Raw genomic sequence first — 23,725 nt, forward strand, 5'->3', positions numbered from 1 at the left:
TCAGTCTGTGGTCCTGTTTGTCTTTCGGTCTGGAAAGGGCTTCCTTTGAAAGGGGTTGGAAGGTAGAACTATTTTGTTGACGACTGGTGAGTTTTTAAAATATACAAATAAGTGTGTTGACTGTGTGTGTGTGTGTGTGTGTGTGTGTATTGGCAGACAGCGCAGTGAACAGTTGGTCTGCTTTTTCCTGGCCTGTGGGGCCCCTCGAAGGGTCCGCGCACCCCTGCCTCCTGCTGGGTCTGTGGAGGCCTTTGTCGGCCACAGGCCATGCTTTCAGAGCTCCTTTTGGGAGGACGTCTGATGTTGGTGACAGAGCTGGGAATAGCATCCGGGATTCCATCCACATCTTTCCTCCCACCAGCCGCCTCTCTCTCAATAAAGTGTGTTTTGTGCAAGGCTCTGTGTTGTTTGTGACGGCGGAGGCCTGCTGCCTCTCCTGTGAGCCAGCAGGTAAGGGCGTCTCCCCCGAACGCGGCGGACACAGTCATGCTCCGTCATTCTGCTTCACAGGCTGGTTTTTTGGGGTGGTGAAGAAGAGGATGGGATCATGCCTTTTCCCTTAATCCTCCTTCTCCAGCATCGGGCAGCTTAGCAGTAGAGTCGGGCTTCGTGACAACAAAATGCCACTTGCTCCGTGGATGCACTTGAACTTTTACTGTGTGAGCATGAGTGGCGAGAGCAGGGGCAGGCAGACCGAGGGAAGTTTGGCAGTGGGAGGTGTGAAGGCCCAGGGCCTGGGTGGGTGTCCAGGAGCGCAGCGGGGAGGTGCAGGGTGTGGTGGAGGCTGGGCTGACAGGCAGGGCTGCTCTGGGTCGGACTTGCCCAGCCAGTGTCTCTGGAGAGAGGGTAGATCATTTTTGATGGTACAGACCTGACTATTTTTACTGCAGTACTGATTTTCAGAGTGTATTCGGAACAATTACAACAGGCCAAGGAACCCGTTTAGGCAGGAGCCAAAGTAGGCGTTCATTCCAAACAAGGAGATCTGTCGAAGTGCTGTGCTCAGCATTACACAGGTGGCAGAACCGGCAGGTGGGGGAATCCAGCTCTGAGAGAAGGGTGGGGTGGCAGTGGGACGGAGCCTGGGGGCCTGGCTGCTGGGCCCAAGTGGCCTGATGGAGCCAAGGTCAGGGGGCTATGGTGGAAGAGGAAGCAGTCCTTGGAGAGGAAGTGATTCAAGGCGGCCAAATCTGCCAGATCTTCCTGACTCCGTCCTCTACAGCCTCGGGGCGCTCCTGCCTAGTGTCCCACCTATCCGAGCCTCCCCCTTCCCTCTCCCTCGGGATGGAGTGCAGGTGCCTCACTGAGTACAGGAGGGCCTTCCTGGGGGCTTCTCCCTCAGGCGCCCCGGGCTGTGCCCTTCACGGGGCCGCTTCCAGGGCCAACCTCTGCTTCCCTCTTGCTCAACACTTAGCCACCGTGTTGAAGTTTCTTGTGCTGGTGTCTGTGCTGCCAGCTCCGGAAAGCTGGGGGGTGACTTACCTGCACCTGGACAGCAGGGCTGGTAGTGCCCGCCTTACAGGCTTCCCGGGGCTTTGAGGAGTTAGTAACAGCCTGGCTGGAGGTAGCTCGGTTAGGGTTCCTGTGTGGGAGGGCCCGTACCCCACCTGACAGAGGAGCAAACAGGCTGAGATGAACCCGTCCTGAGTCATGTCGCTGGCCAGCAGCAGAGACAGGATGTGAGTCCCCCAGGACCAGTGTGGGTGAGGCGCAGCTCCTGGCTGGGGGCTGCGGGCTGCGGGGGGTTATGGAAGACCAGAAGACAGAGGCGTGGAAGGCGGGGTAGGTGGGAGGCAGGTTGGGGAGATGCTGGCAGCACAGAGGGAGGCCCCCGGGGATGGTGAAAGGGGCCCAGGGGGTCTGCGGCTGAGTGGGAACCCAGGGAGGGGCTGGCCCAGCCAGTTTCAAAGGTTGGGGCAAGTTTGAGTTAAGACTCCATTGTCTTGCTTTGCTGTAACAAGGGAACTTGTGGATCCTTACCCAGTGGACAGGAAGGCGAGGAAGGATCTGTGGCAGCCAGGAAGCACAAGACCCTGGCGCTGCACAAACCCTGGGAACACCAGCATGAGACGCAGTGGCCTTCAGCTCTGCAAGGGCTGGGTTTTCCTTCCAGGATCCTAGAAGATAGCACAGCTGATCGTCCACTTCACCATTCACGTAACCGTCAAAGAAGGGAAAAGCCCTCAGAATGATAAATAGGAAACAAATCAATTTTAATTTGCTGCTTTTCATTGTGAAAGGTCATTACAGTATCATTGGCAAAATCCAACAAGGAAAGGTACCCCTGGGTGGCTGTGTCCTGGTAACCACGGAGCAATGTCCACCCTGTGTGTGGTCACACAGGCAGACTGCCCCCCAACTGGACCCCAAGCCAAGATAAGCCTGGGGGGCAGGGCTGGGAGGCTTGGAAGGACCCAGAGAATGCTGAGATGCAAGCACCTGGTGGGGTGGGGGTGGAGCGGCAAGGGTGCAGACCCCCAGTCAGATCAGCCAGCCCCAAGCAGAGGCCGTGCTGTGGCCTGGAGTGGACGGAGGGTTTGTGGGTCCTACTGTGTCCAGATTCAGAAAAGTGACCTGTGAACCGTTTCCTTGGAAAGCGCTCTTCCACGGGGCCCCAGAGATGCCTTCCAGCAGCATCAGGACCTCGCCGAACTCAAAGCACAAGTGAGGGTCGCAGGCCCAACTGCCAGACGGCTCCCAGCCCTTAGGTCCAGGTCTGGGTGAGGCCAGGGCAGACAGGCTGGTTCACGAAAAGATCTGCAGAGCAGCCGTGCAGCTCAGGCTCTCACGTGATCCCTGAGAAACTGGAGGGGAATGAGGCCCTCTGGGAGTCAGCCAGCTCCAGTGTCGGGGGCCCGGCTGTTGGGGCCCACTTGCTCCCATCCCAACGGGTGGAGACCCAGCGGGTTCTCCTCTAAGTGTAGTGAATCTGGAACTCGCCTATGCTGCAGGCCAGCTGAGGTGCAAACTCCTTGGGGTCAGTGGTCACTTGGCAGCCATCTGTCTGCGTCCCACACGCTACTGAGCTCAGTACTGCCTGGTGGCCAAGGGTCCTCCCCAGGCTGACACTCGGGCAGGAGCTTTCCTTCTGTCCTGGGGAGGGATGGCTGTAAACATCTTGTCCTTTCTCATCACCGGATGCCCCTGCAGTATCCACACAGGGATACCAGTTACGTTTTTCACAAGACCCATGAGGAGGGAAGGTCCAGGCACATTCGTTCTGTGTCACTTTAGAATGATGGGGAAGGTTCCCCCAAAACCGTGTGTACCGTGATTGCACGTATGGAGGGTCTGAGACTCGGGGGTGGGGGATGAAATCGGGTTGGAGGTATTCCTTCCAGCCATTCTTGACAAGTCTGGCTGCTTCTGGCACTGGGGGTGGAGGCCACATTATTGGGGCCACAGGACGTGTGGGGAGCCTGGTGTGGGCCGGGGGTTGTGGGCATGTGACGGAGGGAGGGATCCTGAGTGTGACCACCAGTGACCCTTCAGACCTGTCAGTGGACGCCCTGCCCACCCTCGGGAAAGGGGCTGTTAGGAGAACAGCTTTTCACAGATCCTGCGGGTGTCCTCGGGGGCCGTCACCGTGTAGCCCACGGTCCTCGGGTCGATGAAGATCTCATGGTCATTCCCACCCTGCAAAGACACAAAGATGTGGGCGCCTAGCTTCTCCTGGGCGCGGGCAGCCAGGGAGCTGAGGAATTGGCAGTTTTACCAGCGGGGAGGCCGGCTTCGGTTACCTGAGCCCCCGGGAGAGGAACAACCCAAGTACAGTCATTACTGAGAAAGGCTTTATCACCTTCCCTTGAACTGCAGTGTAGCTTGGAACGTGTAATTATGCCTATGAAAGGAATCATGACGCTCTTGTGAAGATCTGTCTGAGGCTCATTTTTCTATAAAGCAAGCATGGCAGGTGGCAGCACTCTCTGCTGCCGTGTTCTAACTGCGTGCCCAAGCTCTTCTCACAGGCAGTGTGGCAGGGCTGACAGCTCCCTGCAGCGCTGCCACTGGAACTTGCTGTGACACGGACACACCAGCCTCCGAGCTGACAGCAGCCACAGGTGACTACTGAGCACGTGATAGCATGTGGCCAGGGCGACAGAGGAACAAGTTGATTTGATTTTGATTCGTTTACATTTAAATATCCCTGTGTTTGCTGTGTGAGCCTGGCGCCCAGGTGTCGACCCTGCCTGTACCACGGACGAGGTGTGAGCCAGCTGCTGGATGGGGGGTAGTGCCGCACCCCGCCCGCAGCACAGTGGGGGTCACCAGGTCAGCACCCGCCCCTCAGCTCATGTGGCTCCAGGCGTGTGCACACATCCCTTCTCCTGGGCCACTTCCAAGAGTGGAGTGTAAGACTGTTTCTGCTGGGCCGTGTACCTGGGTTGCAGGTCCTCCAGTCCGTGTGGCATCCCTACCCCGCCCCTGGTCTCGGATGAATGAAGTAGCCTTCCTGCCGCTCCCGCACCCCGAGCTGCCAGAAAGCCCCTGCTTTGCTTCTCCTAAGGATTCTATAGGAAAAATCTGACGTCCCTTTATAGGACTCGTGGACACAGTAATTCCTACTGCTCTCATTTTTGTGAGAATAACTTCTCCCCAAACTTCAGGACGGGCTGCTGCCGGGGCCCTAAGTGCGCCAGGTGGAGGAGTCAGGTTAGGGGGCCATGAACTCGGAGCCACGTCTGGGAAGGTCCCTTCCCAGCGCCGACTGGGGGAGCTGCTGGGGTCCTGCCCTGGCCTCGCAGGTTTCTGTGCTGTCAAGGGGCTCGGGGTCAGCTCTGAGCGTCATCCCCACCATGTGCTCCCCACCAAGCAAGTAAATGTAAAACCAGTTCGTGTAATTCTTAGAATCAAAGTTGGATTCCTCTTACAAATAGCACAGGAGGTAAAAACCACTGCAGAGAACCTAACATAGTAAAAACAGATTTGTGCACTATCCAGAAAAACCAAACATCTATTGGGGACACATTCACTCTGTCACTCATTCACTCAGGAGGGAGGAGTCTGTATACACGCGTGAACCCAACCAGCCCGGGGAGCACCTACTACCTGCCCTACCTGCCGGGCAAACCGAGGTAGGGGCAGCCTTCACAGCTTGCGTTGGGGGGTGGGGAGAGGGCAGGAGATGGAAGTGAACAACTCTGCAGGGCAAAGAACAGAGAGGAAGAAAACCCCGGGGGGACAAGGGAGGCACCCATGAGCAGAGGAAGTGAGGGGACAAGCCATGTCCAGGAAGGTGGCTCAGTGGCCAGCTAGGCCAGGGAGGTAAGGACTTGGGATTTTTTGTGAAGCCACCCAGAAAGCTGCAACCTGGGGACACGATCAGAGTCACCTTCTAGAAGATGGACTGGTGGGGGATGAGGACGAGGAGAAGCGCGGCGGTTAGGAGGCCACAGAGCCACCCTGGGTAGGAGGGCAGATGCCCTTCCCCAGGGGAACGATTCTGAAGCAGCTGCCCCACCTGTCCCTCCCAAGAGACCTGGTCCATGTGGGGACAGATGTGCACTTAACAGATGACAAATTTGGCATGACTCTCCCATGGCCCTGCTTGGGGGGGAGGGGGGGAAGGGAGCTGCCTGTGGAATGGGACTGCGAGGCGAGCTCTCCCCCCCCCCGGCTGGGGCTGGCTCTCCAGGCCCTGTCTCGGCTCAGCAAAGTTGGCAGCAGTGTCTCCAGCCCCACCGCCAACCTCAGACTTTAACTCCCTCTTCTGCCAGGGGACCGGCCTCCCCTCGGGCTCCCTGGGGCTGCACAGAGTTCGCCTGTGGAGTCCGAGGGAGGTCAGGAGAAGCAGAAGCGCAACGCAGAGCTGGTGTGAGCACCCTCCTCTAGAATCAGGCTTCAGAGAACCGGAAATTCCCGACATCGGATTTGCAGAGGCACCATGGGTCACTGTTCTGGGTGGGGAGGACCCGTTTCTGAGAGATCAGAATGCCGGATCACATTACCTGAGGGCGCAGAGAGGCCTGCAGCTCAGTGCAAACAGCCCATTAATATTTAAATCCCTACAAGGCCAAGGTCTGAGTGCAACGGAAAAACAGAAGGCAGTGCCGAGTGGGGTCCAGTCTCCCTGCCACCCGGCCATTTCCACACACGCTGTTGCTGAGCTGCTGGGGAGTGTCTGGTGAACCCTGAGAATCCTGGCGGTGGAGCTGAGGAAGGGAGCATGCATCAAGTGTCCTTGGCCTGTGGGCCCTGCTGGGCAGGAAGCAGGGCTGGGCGGCTGGGCCTTGAGGCAGTCTCTGCTGAGAACACCCATCTGGGGCTCAAGCAGACCCCCCCCTAGCTGGGAGTCCACTCCTGGCTCACGTGGACGTTCATCTCTGGGCAGTGTAACAGGATTGATCAAATTTCTAGGTATCAGAGTACAAAGGCCAGAGGGACAAGGGCTCTATCCTCAAAGCCCTGGGAGAGTGGTACTCCCTGGGTTGAGGGGACAGTCAATGAGGGAGCTTTACCGACACTTCCAGGGCCAGTGTCCCTGGCCCATGGGCTGCTGTGTGGGAAGCCAAACGGATCTGAGTGCATGCTGCGTGACTGGTATGTAGCTGTTTTCTCAACGTGTGATCATTAGCTGGGGACGAAAACAGTCACAACTTTCTGATATATTTGAAACCGATGTATGCCCTTAGGTAACTATACTGGTTTTTCCTAGAAGTCAACTGTTAAGCTTAAAAGAAAAAAAAACAACAACAAGCCTGACTCCATGGTCATGACGTTTTGAAAACAACTGGGTGATTCCAATGTACTTCCATGATGGGATCCAGTGGCTTACAATCTGGTGACTAATCAGCTTGGGGTGTGGTGGAAAGTGAGCTGGTTTGCTGTCCTGCTAATGCCCCTGGGGTGACCCTCAGGGTCTGCTCATGGCTCCAGCACATGCCCTCATCCACAAAACGGGGCTGAGCGCTGTGTGAGGGGGCTAGGCACAGACATGCATCCTGGAGAAGCTGATTTGTAGACACCAGTGACCATACCAGGGGTCTCCCTGAGAGCTGGCCACACTCTAGGGGCCTGAAGCTGGGGTCCCCCTGAACAGAAGAGCTAGAGCAGGGGGCTGTTCCTTCTTTGGGGCTTATCCAGTCCCCCCTCCCGATCTCAGGGGCGACAAGACCACAGATTCTGGTGTCCAGAAGGAAGGCGGGTCAGCTGAGACTGCAACAAACACCCGCACCCATGGTGCCCCTGTCCAGTGTCCTCCTTCCTGTCCTCCCATGGGGGAGCTGGTGGAAACCCCTAACCCGGTCCAACTTCCTTCCGTCAGATCTTGGGGAGCAGCGATTTTCCCAGGGGTCCCTCTGTGAGCAAGGGACTGCCCTCTCTGTGCTAACCTAAGCCTGCCGCTAGCCCCCTAAGACCTGGGTCTCAGATTTGGCACTGAAACACAGGAGTAGTAGGACAGGTCTGCGCACAGGACACATTCTGTGCCCTCATCAGCCCTCAGGCATCCTGAGAGTGAGCATGGGAGATGCCAGACATGGCGAGGATGCCCAGGCCATGCCCAAAGGCCAACTCCATCCAAAGCCTGAGCAGGAACTCAAGGCTCGTCAGTTAACACGCATCACTCACCCTGTAGGCCCCCAATCTCTCACAGCAATCTCATACTGAATGAGCTTTTCTTAACTTCATTAAAAGCTGCAGACTTGGTGGCCTGCTGGTTCCCCTGCTGGGAGAGGCAAGTCCTGCTGCCTCTCCTGAGCCAGCCCTGGGGTAGCCACCCTCCCTCCAGGACCTCCCTTTCTTCCCACTGCTTCAGAGGAACCCACAGGGCTGACAGGCACCATGGCTCACGGACACAGAGATGTGTGTGGTCACCAAGTGGGCAGCAGGGGCCAGATTTGGGTCTTCTGGGTTTCAAAGCTGCCTCTTCCTACCAGGCCGATGGGGACCTCTTTGAAGCTTATTTTAAAGACAGAGCTTCCTTTTTAACGTTTGTGGAAAACCAAGTGTTGCACGATTTAATAGCAGTTTGGAGGCGATGTGGGAGAGTGACGAGAGGCTTGCGGATGCCACCCAGTCGCTGGCCCTGCACCTTGCCCCCAGCCCTGCACAGAGCCCGCTGCCGCCCATCCTGCACACCTCGCCAGGCTGCCCAAGGACCGGAGGACAGAATGTCCAAGTGCCCAGGGTCTGAAGTGCTTTAGAAGCTAAAAAATTTAGTTTTCTTCCTTTTCTCAATTTGATATTTTGAAGCTTCATTTTCAACAGACAGCACATTCACAGAGTTCAAGATTTAAAAACAGAGTGGTAAGTGTCTCTCCCATCCTTGTCCCGGGCCCTCAGGAGGTCTGTCGTCTGCTTTCTTGGGGGTCCCTTCACATTCCCTTTATGCACTTACAAGCAAACGTGAAGACAGATTACTTCCCCCTCTTTAGACAAAAGTGGCGGATGTTACTTCGGTTGTTTGCACCTTACTCAGCTCGCCTGATAAAACGTCCCAGAGATGGGTCGGCATCAGCAGTCTGTACAGCCACGGGGCGTTCTGCCATGTGCAGGCTGCTGTGTACTTGGTCGGGCCCCTCCTGCGGCAGGGCAGCGTGCCCCCCAGCGCTGCCGCTCCGTGTGTGCCCTTCCCGCACACAGGAGCATACAGAGAGCTCCATCACCCAAAAGGATCTGCTGAGTCAAAGTCAATCAGCTGTCGATGTTCATGACGTGTTAGAACGTTTTCATGTTCCAACTGCCTTAAAGCCAGGAGGCGTTAAGCCAGCAGAAGCTGTCTAGCCTGTGAACATGGAAAGCTGGGGGTGGGGGTATCGGTTGGCACAGTCCTCCCCCCCCGCCACCCCGCAAAGCCATGCAAAGCAGTGTGGGGTGCCTCTCTCTGTGCCCTGGCCATCCCTTTCCCTGCAGCAAACCACGGCACTCCAGGCCGGGTGTGGAGCCTCGAGGCTGCACTCAGAGCTGGGTTTTAACAGACCCTGGTTGTTGTGGCTGATGGGCAGGATGGGGGGCTGCTTTCCAGGACTGACAAGCACTTAGAAAAGCTTCACCCTGCTCTCTGGGGGTGTTCCAAGCAGGGAAGGCGGGGAGGGCCTTTGTGTAACATCAGATCCCGCCAGACGGAGGTGGCTGCTAAGGCTGGAGAGGCCACCAGGCAGGCCCGTAAGTCTATGGTGCTTGGCGGGGAAATGTTTTTTTTTTTTTTAATTAAGTAGGCTCCACGCCCAGCATGGAGCCCAACGTGGGGCTCGAACTCACGACCCTGAGATCAAGACCTGAGCTGCGATCAAGAGTCAGACGCTTAACCGACTGAGCCACCCAGGCACCCCTGGGAAACAGCTTTTTACTGACAGTTCTTAGTTCAAGTGCTGTTTCCTTGGAAACTGGCAAAAACATTTGTCCTGATGCTAAGAAAGAAAATCTATCACTGAATAGGAGAAGTTTAAAGCTAGTGTTTGGATGGCTCTGTGCCTGTTTAAAGGTTTAGATGGCTGGACTGTTACTTCCCATTTCCAGGAAAGCACTGACTGACAGCGTCAGAGAGGGCAGAGAATGGTCACCATGGCGTCGACCACCACAGTCCCAGGGCCTCTGCTGGGGAAACGGTAATACAGCCCCAGGAAATCTCATTTTCAAAGAATATTCACTAACATGGAGAAATAAAATACGTACTGAGAACAAAGGAGAGAATCAAGTAATGAGAATGCAGGGTTCACTTTGGGGGTCATGTACGCCCACAGAGAAAAGGCTGGGAGGCGCGTCAGCTGTGACCACATGACTTACGCTTTCTCCCTCGAACTTTCTCTAATGCTCTACAATGAAAATATGTTAAGAATCAGGGAAAAAAAAAAACCTCCGTAACTAGTATCCACTTTTAAAAAGTAGGTAAAACTAAAAACCAAGCACACAGAATCAATGTGTGGTCCTGTAGCAGCTAAACAGCCCAGAAAACGCTCTAATTCAGAGGGAGAATTCCCCAAAGCAGGCATTCTCTGCTTCTCTCCAGAACCGCATCCCATTCTGTGAAGTCCCCGCTGAGGCTCCTGGTGGCGACCCGCACACAGCAAGCATGTCACCACTGAGAAGAACCTGGCTTTGCCTGTCCCAGCAGCTCTCTCCTCAGCCCACCAGAGCTGGCACGGAACTGGGAGGGCTGCAGAGGCGCCTGGCCAGCCCTTAGATCCCGTGTGAGTGCATTAGCTTGCTTTCTCTAAGGACATCAAAGTCAGACGGAGGCTTCTTTCAAAGCCTGCATTCAAAGCATTTCTGCATCTGAAGAATTTCACCAAATGGACGCAGTTGTAAATCACTCTGTCATTAAGAACGAGGCTAAAAGACACAGCTCCAGAAAAGCTGTTGTCTGGGAACTAGAGAACGTTCCCCACCGCGATGGAGGGACGGTTTGTCAGACTGGAAAGCCCACGGGCTTAGAGACAAGGTGGTCTGTTCTGGTGACACCAGCTCTGGCACGAGCTGTGTGACCCCAGGCAAGTCACTTCCCTTTCTGAGTCCTGGTTTTTGTTTTTAAAGATTTATTAATTTATTTGAGAGAGAGAGAAAGAACACGAGCATGGGGAGGGGGAGAGGGAGAGGGAGAGAAGCAGATTGCCTACTGCACGGGGAGCCCGACATGGGGCTTGATCCCAGGACCCCGAGATCATGCCCTGAGCCGAAATCAAGAGTTGGATGCTTAACCAACTGAGCCACCCAGGCGCCCCTGAGTCCTGGTTTTATCATTTAGAAAGATGGACTCGAGCCTATACTGATCAGAAGTCCCTTTCATGCTAGAGGACCCTATGTGGAGACCTGGCTGAAAGGCGGGGAGGTCCACCCCAGAAAAACCTTAGCAGAACGGCAAGTACTCTGCAGTGGACCAGAGACCAGACGGTAAGAAAACTCCTGATGTGCAGCATTCAGGACACACCTGCTGGGTGCAGGATGGCCACAAAGCCCGAACCAGGACCTCCGATGGCAAGGTAACTCCCATCACTGGGCGGCGTGTGAAGGGAAGCAGAGGAGCCCAGAGGGCGACAGGAATTTAAAGGAAGAACCCAAACATGGGCCCAGGGCTGGGCAGGGAGTGGCTGGTGCTGAGCCTCCTCTCGGGGCCCACCTGTCCCAAGGAGAGCCCTGTCCTGGCACCACGGTGGCTCTGGGGAAATCCCTACTCTGCCTCCTCCTACCAGTGCTGGCCTTTGACACAGCTCTGCTCTCAGCCCTGATACAGATTCAGTCCTGGACCTGGGACTTCCATCAGGGACAGCTCCCCAAACCCTCCGTGTGTGATGCCCACCGGTGAACAGTCCCTGGCATGGTCTCCTGAATTTCAGACTTGTGAGATTTCCTGTCTTCCTACCATTTAGGATGCCTTGTGCCCAACTCATAATGAATGCCCCTGGGGGAAAAACAGAGTGGAAAAATGACATATAAGTGGCCAAGGGCTTGGAAGTGCACAAAGGACTGGACAGCAGCACCGGGAAAGGTGTTTTGGAAAGCTGCGAAGTGCCTGCCCCCAAGGAGGCATCCGGTGTCTGATTGCGAAGGGAGGGAGGCTGAATTGCATCTCTCACAGGACAGAAGCCACTGCTCAGTGAGAGCTGGGCCAGTGGGGGAGGGGAAAAGGCCCATGTGTTCATGTCCCCTTTTGCAGCGCAAACCGAATAGTCCAACTCCAATATATGCTCCCGTACTTACCGGCATGGTTTTGTCCCCGAAGAAATAGATGGTCTTATAGCCGTCATTTTCCACATGTCTCAGGCAATACCTTTTGTCCCAGCCATCAGGAAAGACATCAATGCTGATCTGGCCTCCTGCGCAGAGGGGAAAGATACAAAAGCTACAGGTGGAAAGGAGGTAAGGGCATGGGGCTGAATAGAACGTGTGGTCTACTCGTCAGCAACTGGAGGGCCGAGGTTGATTTTTAATGCCCTTTTTTGCTACTTATGCTACTTTAGGGACTGGTTCTAGAAATTAATGTAACATTGCTTTTTTCCAACATTATTTCACCTAAAATCAAAAAGCGAGACAGACCACCAGTTCAGGACAAGGAATGCGTTTGTGTACAGCGCATGGGTCTAAATGAAGCACGCTGGTGGAAAATCTGGTAACAGCTTCATTCAGCTGGGCCGCCCCGAGCTTTAACACGCCCTGGCTCCCAGGCAACAAGGCCCAGGAGGCTGCATGCAGCTCATCTCGCAGGAAAAAGGAAAAGCACGTGGAAGGTGATTTGCAGGCAGCTTTCAGGGGCCATGAAACCATCTGAAAGCTCTGTCAGACGTTCACCTCACGGTCCAAGAACACTTGAACATCTACCCGTTCGTCTATCAGACATGATCCCTTTGCAATTCCGGTTTTCCTACAACTGCACGCTTATGGAGGTGATAAAACAAGAGGGCTTGACGCAATGACTCATCAGCGCTGACAGAAATCCATTTGCTTCAAGCGTCTGACAAGTGTATTCTACCAAAAACCAAGGCAAGACACCAGCGTCCCAGGAAGAACTCCGTCGGGCATCGGAAACGTTTGCACGCCAGTCCGCCGTTGTAGATACAAACTTTGTGAGCTCAGACGAGTCCCGGGCCTTGGTTTCTTAGTTTCTAAAACCAACCCAACTGACTGCTAAGGTTCCCTGCTGCTCATCCATCATAAGATTCTAGAATCTATTGGGCTGAGCGCTATTCTGGGCCAGGAGGAGAGGTGCGGAGGGTGGAATCCCGCCAGGTGAGACTTTAGAACCAAACCTGGCACCCGGCCCCATGAGGGCTGACCACACAGAAGTGCTTGCCCCTGAGCCCCTCTTGCCCAACTTCACACCGAGCACAGTCCCATTTCAAGAGCTCGCCGGTCCCCGGCAACCCCCTGGGCAAGCGGTTACTAAAGCCCAAAACCCGCCTGAATGCACGGTACCTATGGAGAACGTGACGCCTTTTCCTGCAAACTCTTTCTGCAGGTCTGCTACGAACTTCTGTCTGATATTTTCTTTCTGAGAAAAACAAGGAGATACCGATTATCTAGCGCATGGCAGTTTGGAAGGCACCCTTCAGCCGCTGGCCACAAGGCTACACATCTTATCTCCTCTCCAGAGACCCAGGCTGTGTCCGAGGGACTCACTTTATCGAGTTCATGAAACTCAATGCGTTCTTCTTGGCTGCAGCTTCTCCCAATCGGGGACACGTTCAACATCCCGTTTCGGAACTCAATGAAAGTACCCCTGGAGAGGAAAGGGGACGGGCCCCGGAGAGACATTATTTATGTGGGCGACGTTACAGATGGGTCAACAGGCTCAAATTTCCAGAAGGCAGGGGTTGGTGTGTTCGACATTTCACAGGGCTGGGCTCAGCCACACGGCAGCCATGGGCCACATGCGGCTAATTTGAATGGAGATTAGATTTCAAAGATGTAGCATGAAAAAGGAATGTCATCCTCATTCGAAATGTTCTATGTTGACTATGTATTAAAGTGACTGTATTTTGACTATACTGAGTTAAATAAAACATGATGAAAATTAATTTCGGGGGTTCCTTTCTTTTAATGCAGCTACAGGAAACTTAACATTGCACATGTGGCCCACATTATTTCTGTTGGACAGTGAATCTTATCGTTAATAAAGAGCTATGAGGGGCGCCTGGGTGGTTCAGTCGGTTGCGCGTCTGTCTGCAGCTCAGGTCATGATCCCAGGATCCTGGGATCGAGCCCCATGTCGGGCTCCCTGCTCAGTGGGGTCTGCTTCTCCTCCCTCTGCCTATTTGTGTGCTCTGCCAAATTAAAAAAAAAAAAGAGAGAGAGATGAAAATGATTACCATCTCTCAAGTTCCCTGAGGAGTCTGAAAATTCATGCACCTGACACCTTTACTAGTGACCTCTTGAACCCACCGATCTGAGCAGACAAAGCTACGGGAAAAGGCTCTGAGGGCTGCTTGGCGAGCCTCCATCATTACCGAGGGAACACCCTGTGGCCAGCTGCTACTAAATGACCTGATCACAGAAAACGAGAACAGCTTAACACTTTTTTAGCTACTTTGAATAAAGATGTTTAAAAAAAACCCCACCATTTCCCGCCACTGCGTTTCCAGTTTGAATCTCAAAGTAGTTTCTTAAAAGCTCAAATAACTGTGAGCTATTTATCCATTACAGTGCAGTTTAAGTGTTTTGTTACTGTGTGCTCAGAAGTATCTTCTAGTTCTCAACCCTGATGCCTCTCTTCCCTGGCCCATTTCTTCTGTCTTCCGCACACAGCCCTGATCTCGAGCCACCAGCCACCTGTGAATACCGGACACCCATGCCCAGCATTGAGCTGAGGGCCTGCTTCAAGGCCAATGCAACCTCCTGCGAGGCTGTGTGACTCTGGATGCCTCTTGGAACCTCACAAAGGGACTAATACAGGCATTCTGGTTACCTCTAAAGGGTCTTGAGAAAATCAAATGTCCCAGTTTTTGTTAACTGGGAAGCAATGAATACTCATTAGGTGAAGTAAAAGCAAAATCTCAACCGCTGAATCCTTTCCCCGGCTGTGCTCAACCTGCATAGAAGCAAATGATACAACAACACATGTGCATCTAAGATGGTTTTTCAAGATCCCCCACCTGGGATGTCCTGGAGCTGGTACAGACCAGCCCTGTCCCCTAAACCTTCTACAGGGACCCTGGTGATCATTCCTAGGGGTAACCCTAGGGCTGCGGGTCCTAAACTGTCAGAAAAAGAGCTCGAAGATTTCTCCCCAACTGAAGGACATAGTATCCCTCTCATTCCCAAGGGAGGGAGGCTGATGCATTTTAGAAAGGCTTCTGTTCTCAAAACCTAGGATTAAGGAAGTTTATCAAGTGATTAATTCCTCCCTGAGAATCTGGACTCATCTGAAGCCTTCCTGCGCCTGTGTGACTTATCTGTGGGGTGTACAGTGAGACTGGCGAGGGTGTGGGCAAATGCTGATCCAGGTGGGTCTCAGCTCTGTTTCCTGAATTCAGGGGGTATCTTGTGCTCATTTGAAATTACAGGTCTTTGGCGACCACAGAAGCCAGAAGCGATGATATTTTACAACGTGAAATCTGACTTTCAAATGACAGCGATTAATGCAGATTTTACGTCACAGTGTGGGCCTAGTGAACAGGGCTGTGCATGGGGTCTGGCCTGGGCCTCTGGGGTGACTCCCGGCTCTGGGGCTCATGCTGCTTTTCACACTGCTGTTTTACAGGCCTTCCCTCAGACCCACAGCCTCATAAGTGTCTAGTTTCCGATTCCCATCATGTGGAAATGCCATCATTTATGGATTCATTCTTCCACTAGAAGGTTTCCAGCAATGTCTTACTAAGCACAGGGCCCAGGCCTTAAGTCAGCACCAACCCAGCCAACGCCACTTCTACCCAAGCCAGTGCAGCCTCTTTGCTGAAAGCAAACCCACCTCTTCTTCGGGAGTTTAATTTTCGCAATGTAGCTCAGACAGTAGTTGATTAAATCTTGGATTAGGGCCTCGCCCAGGTGACCTTGAATACTCTAGATAAAGAAAATACTGGGGTTACTTGATTTGGGGGTGGCCTTTTCAAAATAACTTTACAGCAAACCCGGGTCTTCAGCCACTACTGGCCAAGGGTCACTAGGCTGATGTGGTGGCCAGGGTGACACGCCCCACTACCTTTTTCCTTCTTTCCCTGCTTGAAAACATAAGGCAAACCATGAAGGGCTTCAGTTAAAGCATTTCCTGCTTCATGACTCAAGATTTTTGTACTCATTATCTTTCAAATGCTTCATGGAAGACCCAAAGAGGTTATTACTGCTGCTTTTATTCAATTAAAATATCTACAGACGCTGACAGAAAGTATATTCATTCCACTTAAGCTTTCTCTTATGTCTGAGTGGAATGATCTTGTTACTAATAAGAGCTACACAGGACCTCTTAAAAATGCTTGTAGCGAGGCAGCCTTCCCCAGTCTTTGCCAGCATAACAGAAATATCAGATTAAGTATCCTTAAAAAACAATGATAAAAATTTAGTTAACAATTTGGAATATGTGATAGTCATATGTTCAATATTCAATGTAAGAATACAGGATGGAGACTCACTCCTTCCCCTGCTCCTCGCTTCCCGGATACACCTCCCCAGAAGCATCCAACATCAAGTATCTTTTTAGAAAACATTTTAATAATAGTATATAGTCATCTGGACACTCAAGAACCTACCTGTTTACACAAGAGTTTCCCATCTTTGTATGCTACTAGGCCATTTTCGGGAAACACATAATCATATTTTTCAACCACTGCAACCGAAACAAAAGAAAAGTTAGTGTACAAGGAACTGAAGCTGGAGTTTCTATTTCTCGATTGACACGTATCGCCAATAAAATAGCTGAACTCCAGTAAGGACTGTGAAAGGGTATCTTGAACAGGTTCGGCAGGTGGGGAAAAAACTCCTTAAAAAAAATTCTTTTTTTTATTTTTCTATTTTTTAAAGATTTTATTTATTTATTTGACAGAGATAGAGACAGCCAGCAAGAGAGGGAACACAAGCAGGGGGAGTGGGAGAGGAAGAAGCAGGCTCATAGCGGAAGAGCCTGATGTGGGGCTCGATCCCATAACGCCGGGATTACGCCCTGAGCCGAAGGCAGACGCTTAACCGCTGTGCCACCCAGGCGCCCCAAAAATTCTTTTTTTTAAAAAAGACTCTCTAATTACAAATGTACAAGATGGCTGGAGATCGGGGACTTGGTGGCGGGCCCTCTGACTCTCTGCCTTCAGCCCCCTCTATCTGGAGAGGAAGATGGGAGCCAAGGACGGCCCCCAAGCCTCCCTGTGGACCCGCATCACCAGGGCAGCGATGAAAATGTGCAGAGCAGGCTCTGCTCTCAGGCTTTCTGATTCAGAACATGCAGGACCAGGCTAAAAATCAGAATTAAAAAAAAAAAAAAATTTTTTTTTAAAGGTCTTCAGGTGATTCTTATATGCAGCCAGATTTGGAGACCACTCACATAAATCTAACTGGGTTCTCAAACTTCACTTGCGTATTAAAATGCAGACTCCCAGGTGCCCTGTGTTGGGTGGGGCTCTCACATCTGAATTTTCACAAGTTCCTCAGGTGACTCTCATACAGCTGGGTCTTCAACTCTCTTCCAGCTTGTGAATGTTTTGATTCTGTTGTTTTGACTCACACTCTTTGAAATCTACAGACAGTGCCCTACCCTGACATAAAACCTCTCTGAGCCTGTAGTTAAAAACATGGCCAGAGGCAGAAAGGGCCATCAGGGCCAGGTAACAGGATTTCCGGGGCTTAATGCGCCCTCTTATGTCATTTCTAGCGTTTCTAAGTAGAGCATCTATGAGGAAAATGAAGTGTAAGCAGAACAGAGAGCTTTAAAGAGAATGCGCAGTAACTAATCCAGTACACACAGCTTATGCCGATCTGGACTGCAAGATACTACAGCTAAAACACTGGTTCCCCACTGGGGATCTGCCCCCCAGAGGGCATTTGGCAATGTCTGGAGCCATTTCTGATTGTCACACTGGGCGTGGAGGTGCTCCTGGCATCCCATGCGGGGAGGCCACAGGGGTGGTGCTGAACATCCTAAGTGCACAGGAGAGCCCCTACAACAGAGAATGATCCTGCCCCAAATGTCAGCAGTGTCCAGAACGATCATTTCATCCATCTCTCCACCCTCTAGTTCTTGTAGGCCTGGCACCCTAGAGGCCCTGGGGCTACAAGATGAGGAATCCATAGTCCTCATCTCCAAGAAAAAAGGATGGATAACCAGAGAGTTTCCAGCGAGCAGAGAGTGCTCTGAAGGCGGCAGGGCTGTGCATCACAATCTCCCAGGGGGGAGCTGCTGAAATACGATTCCCGGGCCCCAGAGACCTCAGCATCTCCAGTGAAGGGGCCAATAAGAACCCCTGGCTTCCTGGGGTCCTGCGCTGGAGATCCTGGTTCAATAAGGAGGGCAGGAGGCTAGGTGATGCATGATTAGGGAACTCTGGGAACACTGTGTTAGGGTAACAGAGAGGAGGCCCCTACACCCGGAAGGTGCCTCAACACCTGGGTGAGAAGGACGGTCAGGAGATGGAGCCTGAGCTGAGCTAGGAGAGTGTATGGGGACAACCCGAAGCATTCCAGGCAGTGACACACACACTCAAACTTCTGGGCGACCCCACCCATGAATCTGAGTACAGACGGAATGGTCCACCACCAACTCCAGAAATTTATTTATAGCATTAAGAACAGAGGAAAGAGAAAGCAGAGAGAATGTTTGTCTAAACAAGGCAGCAGGAAGTCTGCCACACGGGGAGGAGGGCTTGGGCCTGCCTAAGGTACTTAATGGCCACAGGTCCTAATGTCCTCATAGGAAGCTGTAATTAACCAAACATAATCAACAACGTAGAGTTTACTTACCATCCTTTCCCAGCTGCTCCTGCACTTTCTCAAAGTCCGACCCGCCTACTACTCCAATTTTGATCTTCTGTCTCAAGTTCTGTAGAAAGCCATCCATTTCTTTGGTAATTTTCTACATTTCAAAAAGGAAAATAAAAAGTCATGAGCCATACAGTAACCAGGAAATTAAAACTCTTAAGAGTGACGCAACCCGGAGCGCCTGGGTGGCTCAGTCGTTAAGCGTCTGCCTTGGGCTCAGGGCGTGATCCTGGAGTTCTGGGATCGAGCCCCGCGTCGGGCTCTTCCGCTGGGAGTCTGCTTCTTTCTCTCCCACTCCCCCTGCTTGTGTTCCCTCTCTCACTGGCTGTCTCTCTGTCAAATGAATAAATAAAATCTTAAAAAAAAAAAAAAAAGGAGTGACGCAACCCTTATTTTCATATATGCCAATTCAGGCTCTAGGTGTGTGGTAAGTCCAAATATTTTAGTTGTGATCTGGGGACATCAAATTTTTACCAGAAAAAATGTGTTAAATTTTACTTATTTTTACCTATCTTAAAACACACAAGCAATATATTAACAGCTGCTCTGTGCTGGTTCCAGCTATTCCTCTCTGTGTTCATATGTAAACAGGTCTTATTTTCTGAAACACAAGTGGACTCATTCTATGTCTTGTGCAGTAACGTGTTTTGAGCGAGCTGCGATGACTGTTCCATGCCGATACAGACAGATCTAGAGCATTCCTTTCAAATGCTACACTGTGCTCCACTTACAGATATAAGCTGCTGATTTTAAAACAAAATACCATAAGATCAAAGAGGACGTTCAGAATTGATTTGTTATAATCATACAAAACCAAAAATAAATAAATAAAGTACAGGAGCAAGATCACTAGATTTTTTTAATCTCTCCTAAAAGAAAAGCTCCTATCTTTCAACAGTGGTCTCAATGGCATAATTTTATGCTTAAGTCCAAACTGTGCACTAATTCAACAGAAATTATGAACGTGAAAATATATTACTCTATTAAGATAAATCACAATTCATTTTTTAAAGTTATTTTGTTACTTTTAGCAATCTGAATTGTATATTTACATGGGGTATCTTTAATTTAATCTTTTTTTTTTTAAAGATTTTATTTATTTATTCGACAGAGATAGAGACAGCCAGCGAGAGAGGGAACATAAGCAGGGGGAGTGGGAGAGGAAGAAGCAGGCTCATAGCAGAAGAGCCTGATGTGGGGCTCGATCCCAGATCGCCGGGATCACGCCCTGAGCTGAAGGCAGACGCTTAACCGCTGTGCCACCCAGGCGCCCCCCCCCTTTTTTTTTTTGAGAGAGAATCTTAAGCAGGCTCCATGCCCAGCATGTGGCCGGGCTCAATCTCATAACCCTGAGATCATAACCTGAGCTAAAATCAAGAGTAGGATGCTTAACTGACTGAGCCACCCAGGCACCCCCAATTTATTATTTTTTAAGTAAACTCTACCCTCGATGTGAGGCTTGAACTCATGACCCCGAGATCAAGAGTCACCTAGTCCACTGACTGAGGCAGCCAGGTGGCCCTCACACAGTTATCTTTAGAAATGAAGTTAGCAGAAATTAAAAACAAAAACAAAAGCAACTTCAATACATAAACTTCTAGAGTTCAACTCTTCTCTTTTTCTTAAACCATTTAAGAGTAACATACACATAGGATTAATAAAATTGCACAGAAGGGCTTATAACAGAGCACAATCTTTCCTACACCTTCCGTGGAATCTCAACTTAGCAGACAAAATCTAGAAGTGCAGTGGTGGCCTCTATGAATCAATGACTGTGAAAATGGGTCCTGGAGCCCTCCAAGTGGCTTACTTTCACCTGATGTCAGGATGGCAGGAATGGGGGAAGATTCCCTGGATTGCAAAAGATTAAAAGTGCAATACTTCCATCTTCAAGCAGAACCCAAAGCTCAGTTTATTTTATCTTATCCCCTGTGCACACTGATGAGCTCCATGGTACTGTGGCCATCAGACGCGTCTGCAATCTGTGTGCGTGTTAGAAGGCACCTTCTCATTTCCAAGTGGCAGCAAATTTTTTTTACAGGAAATAACACCCAGCTGCTTGTGAGCCCAACAGAGCATCTAAACTACCCAGGGCAGGAGAGCTCTTTAGAGCAAAATAATCACAGAGCCAAGTTGTTGTGACGTTCCCAAATAGCTCTTGTGTTGCTAATCACAAGGAATTCTTTTAAATCATCCTAGGCGAAATAAAACACAGAGAAAGATCCAAAAGCTTGAAACTGAGGTCGAAGTGTGTTAAAAATTCACCTTCTGAAAAAACCAACTATAAAAGACTTTTTGGGGGACAAAAGAGGAAAACTGACAGGAGCAAAGAAGAGTCAGCAGAATAGGGTGTATGGGCCGGCATGGACCCGCCGTTGGGTTCTGCGAGGTACGACTGCAACACAGCCACATCCATTCACTTGCGTAGTGTCTGAGGACGCAACGACACAGCCGAGTAGCTGTGACAGAGACCACGTGGCCCGCAGAGTCTCAACTCTTTACTATCTGGTCTTTTACAGAAAAATGTTTGCCAACTACTGGACTGGGGCATTAAATAATAGGAGGGAACTGGTGACAGTTTTCGTAGGTGATGGTGATGATAGCAGTATGGTCACCACACATGTCCTCAAGAGATCCAGGCTCAAATATTTAGGGGTGAACTACCATGATGACTGTGGCTCAGGAAGTGGTACAGTGAAGAGTAAGAAAGGAGGGAGTTAATGTCATTCGATGCTGAATTTAAGTGGTGGGGATGCGGCTGTTCTGTATACTAGTTTCTCAGGGATTCTGTACGTCTGAATTTCTTTTTAGTTTTAATTTTATTTTTTTAAGATTTAAAAGTAATATCTACACCTAACGTGCAGCTCTAACTTACAGCCCCGAGACCAAGAGTCACATGATCTACCGACTGAGCCAGCCAGGTGCCCGTTTGAATTTTTTATGACATAAAGCCGGAAAACAATTCACTCAGGTTTATGCCCCCCTTCTTTTGTTCTAAGTCTCAACATTTTTAGATGGAATAGCATTTCTTAGGAAAGTACTCAGCACAAGAAAATTCTACTAAAATAGCGATATGTGCGAAGCTCTGCACTCCATTCTAATTAGATTTTATCTACTTATATCGTATCGGGTTTCAGCAGGTGCAAGGTAACTCATTCTTCTGCTTCCGGACTGTAATATGCTTCTCAGTGTTTACGAATGCATGTATTGAGGGAGGGAGGGTATTGTATTATTCTATAATGAACAGATCTCTTGCTAAAATATTCTTATTTTTTACCTGGAACACCTGGCACACAGAAACAATTTTTCTTTTGTTAAGTTCTTTTTTTTCAGTGTTAAAATTATTAGTTGGCTGCAAAGACTATCATGTTTCAAATGTGTTATGGGAATACATTGTGGGTTTCTTTGCTATTTCATACTTCATGCTCATCTATCCTGATTCTTTCTGGAAGGCAGAAGCACCTTCAAGAATGGCATAACCAGTAGCCAGAACAGCTTCCTCTTAGAGCAGTGGCAGAAAATGGCAAACTTAGCAAATAACAAGGCCCAGCAGCCCAGAGCCTTGTACCAGATTTGCTGTGAGAAACAGAGGTCATGGTTTCATTGAGTCTCGGTTTCCTCATGTTTAAAAGGGTAAAAGAAATTATCCTATGTGGGATGAAAAAAGGAGAAAGGTTGAGAAGATCCAATTATATCATGTAAAAAGATGTGGAATGTGACCCTAGACCATCACAGCCCATGGGCCAAATTGAGCAGCTGGTTGTTTTTGTAACAAATAAATAAAATAAAGTTTTATTGGAACACAGCCACACTGTGCCTTCATAAGGTCTATGGCTCCTTTTGCATTAAAGTTGACTAGTTACAGACCACGTGGTTGGCAAAGACAAAAATTTTTGCTATCTGGCCCTTCACAAACAATGAATTGCTGTCTTTGGCTCCAGATGGCCACGAGCTTCTCTAACAGTCCAGAAGTGTGTGTTGGTCACTGAATCTGAGTCAGAAAGGGCCTCTGGGGGCGCCTGGGTGGCTCAGTTGTTAAGTGTCTGCCTTTGGCTCAGGGCATGATCCTGGCGTTCTGGGATCGAGCCCCACATCAGGCTCCTCTGCTGGGAGCCTGCTTCTTCCTCTCCCACTCCCCCTGCTTGTGTTCCCTGTCTCTCTGGCTGTCTCTCTGTCAAATAAATACATAAAATCTCTAAAAAAAAAAGAAAAAAAGAAAAAGAAAAAGAAAAAGAAAGGGCCTCTGAAGAACTTGCAGTTGGGTACTGTCACTAGATACACTGACCCTGTGTGGTTCAGAACGGCAAAGCAATGTTATCTAAAGTCACACACATTTAATGTGGACATGTGGAGAACACCACTGCCACCCTCCGGCCAAAATTAAGAAGGTAGGGATAGACAGAGAAGTTACTGAGGTCACTTGTGCCCAGTCTCAAGTTTGAATGGCTATTGTTCTGTGACCAGTCCATGCAAGGAGGTCAGCATGAGCTTCGTCACAAATGCTTAGCTTAACTTAATGAAACCTATATCCATGCCTGTAGCAGCAAAATCTAGAAATGGGAAGCAAGCTTCTGAGGGTTCAAGGGGGCTCTCAGCAGGCAATCTGAAAAAATCTAGGTCTCCTTCCTCACTCCTGCTGGAGAAGGGGGTGGAGAAAGGGGGTGGTGGCAGCGGCTAATATTTATTGACTATTATTGAACACGGTCTACCATACCCAAGATACTTTTATCAATTTATTCGATTTCATTCGACCCTCACGAACACCATATGAAACTGGGAAGGTCCCCACTTAAAGCCGTGGATGCTGAGACTCAGAGGTTAACTGACTTGCTCAAGGTCAGACAGCTGTCAAGAGGGTACAGCTGAGACACTCTTAGGTCTGTTTGACCTGAAAACGTAAGTTTTTCGTATTAGGCTACAACGTACAGCTCACAGGTGACAGGACTGAGGAGGGCACACAGCTGGCAAGGGGGCTGAGCTGGGGTTCAAATCCAGGGCATGCGTTTTCCAGAACCGCGTTTTCCAACCCCATACAAGTTTTTCGCTTTCAAGGGTTTTTCGACCCCGTGCCATCTCTCCGAGCACCCTGAGGGTCTGCACCCGCTGCCACCAGCCCGCCGGGCGCTGCCTACCTGTCGCGGGGCCGTCAGGGTCCCGTCCACATCGAAGAGGCATAGCGCTTGGCCGGACGCCGCCATCTCGCCGGTTTCCATCCACTCTGGACAGGACTCGTTGGCAACCAGGAACCCGGCGCAGAACTTCCGGGTTCGGCCCCCCCCGTGCCGCAGGGCACGCTGGGAGGAGGAGGATCCATTCCCACAGCGACGGGGACTTGCGCCAGATATTCCTTCGGAACCACAAATCCCAGAATGCAATGCGCCAAAACGGCATCCTA

General features: G+C 50.8%; 2 protein-coding genes across 3 annotated transcripts; both read right to left on the reverse strand.

Annotated features, from left to right (window-relative positions):
* Window positions 1–147: 147 nt before the first annotated feature.
* On the reverse strand, window positions 148–2,232 carry LOC103668580. Its single transcript, XM_008696882.2, has 2 exons — window positions 1,483–2,232; window positions 148–1,135 (listed from the first exon to the last, which is right to left on the reverse strand). Exons 1-2 carry the CDS (start codon window positions 2,230–2,232, stop codon window positions 920–922), a joined length of 966 nt encoding a protein of 321 aa, XP_008695104.1. The 3' UTR covers window positions 148–919.
* PMM2 (phosphomannomutase 2) lies at window positions 2,197–23,610 on the reverse strand. 2 transcript variants are annotated; one of them, XM_008696883.2, is made up of 8 exons: window positions 23,463–23,610; window positions 18,313–18,424; window positions 16,116–16,192; window positions 15,341–15,432; window positions 13,054–13,153; window positions 12,850–12,925; window positions 11,638–11,753; window positions 2,197–3,636 (listed from the first exon to the last, which is right to left on the reverse strand). In XM_008696883.2, the coding sequence occupies exons 1-8, from the start codon at window positions 23,541–23,543 to the stop codon at window positions 3,535–3,537; spliced, it is 756 nt and encodes a 251-aa protein (XP_008695105.1). In that variant the 5' UTR covers window positions 23,544–23,610; the 3' UTR covers window positions 2,197–3,534. The 2 variants fall into 2 exon arrangements, with proteins under 2 accessions (XP_008695105.1, XP_040491276.1); XM_040635342.1 differs by lacking the exon at window positions 2,197–3,636 and adding an exon at window positions 10,543–10,932.
* Between the last annotated feature and the right edge of the window lie 115 nt (window positions 23,611–23,725).

This window comes from Ursus maritimus, unplaced genomic scaffold (assembly GCF_017311325.1).
Source record: "Ursus maritimus isolate PB19 unplaced genomic scaffold, ASM1731132v1 scaffold_2, whole genome shotgun sequence".
Lineage (NCBI taxonomy): Eukaryota > Metazoa > Chordata > Mammalia > Carnivora > Ursidae > Ursus > Ursus maritimus.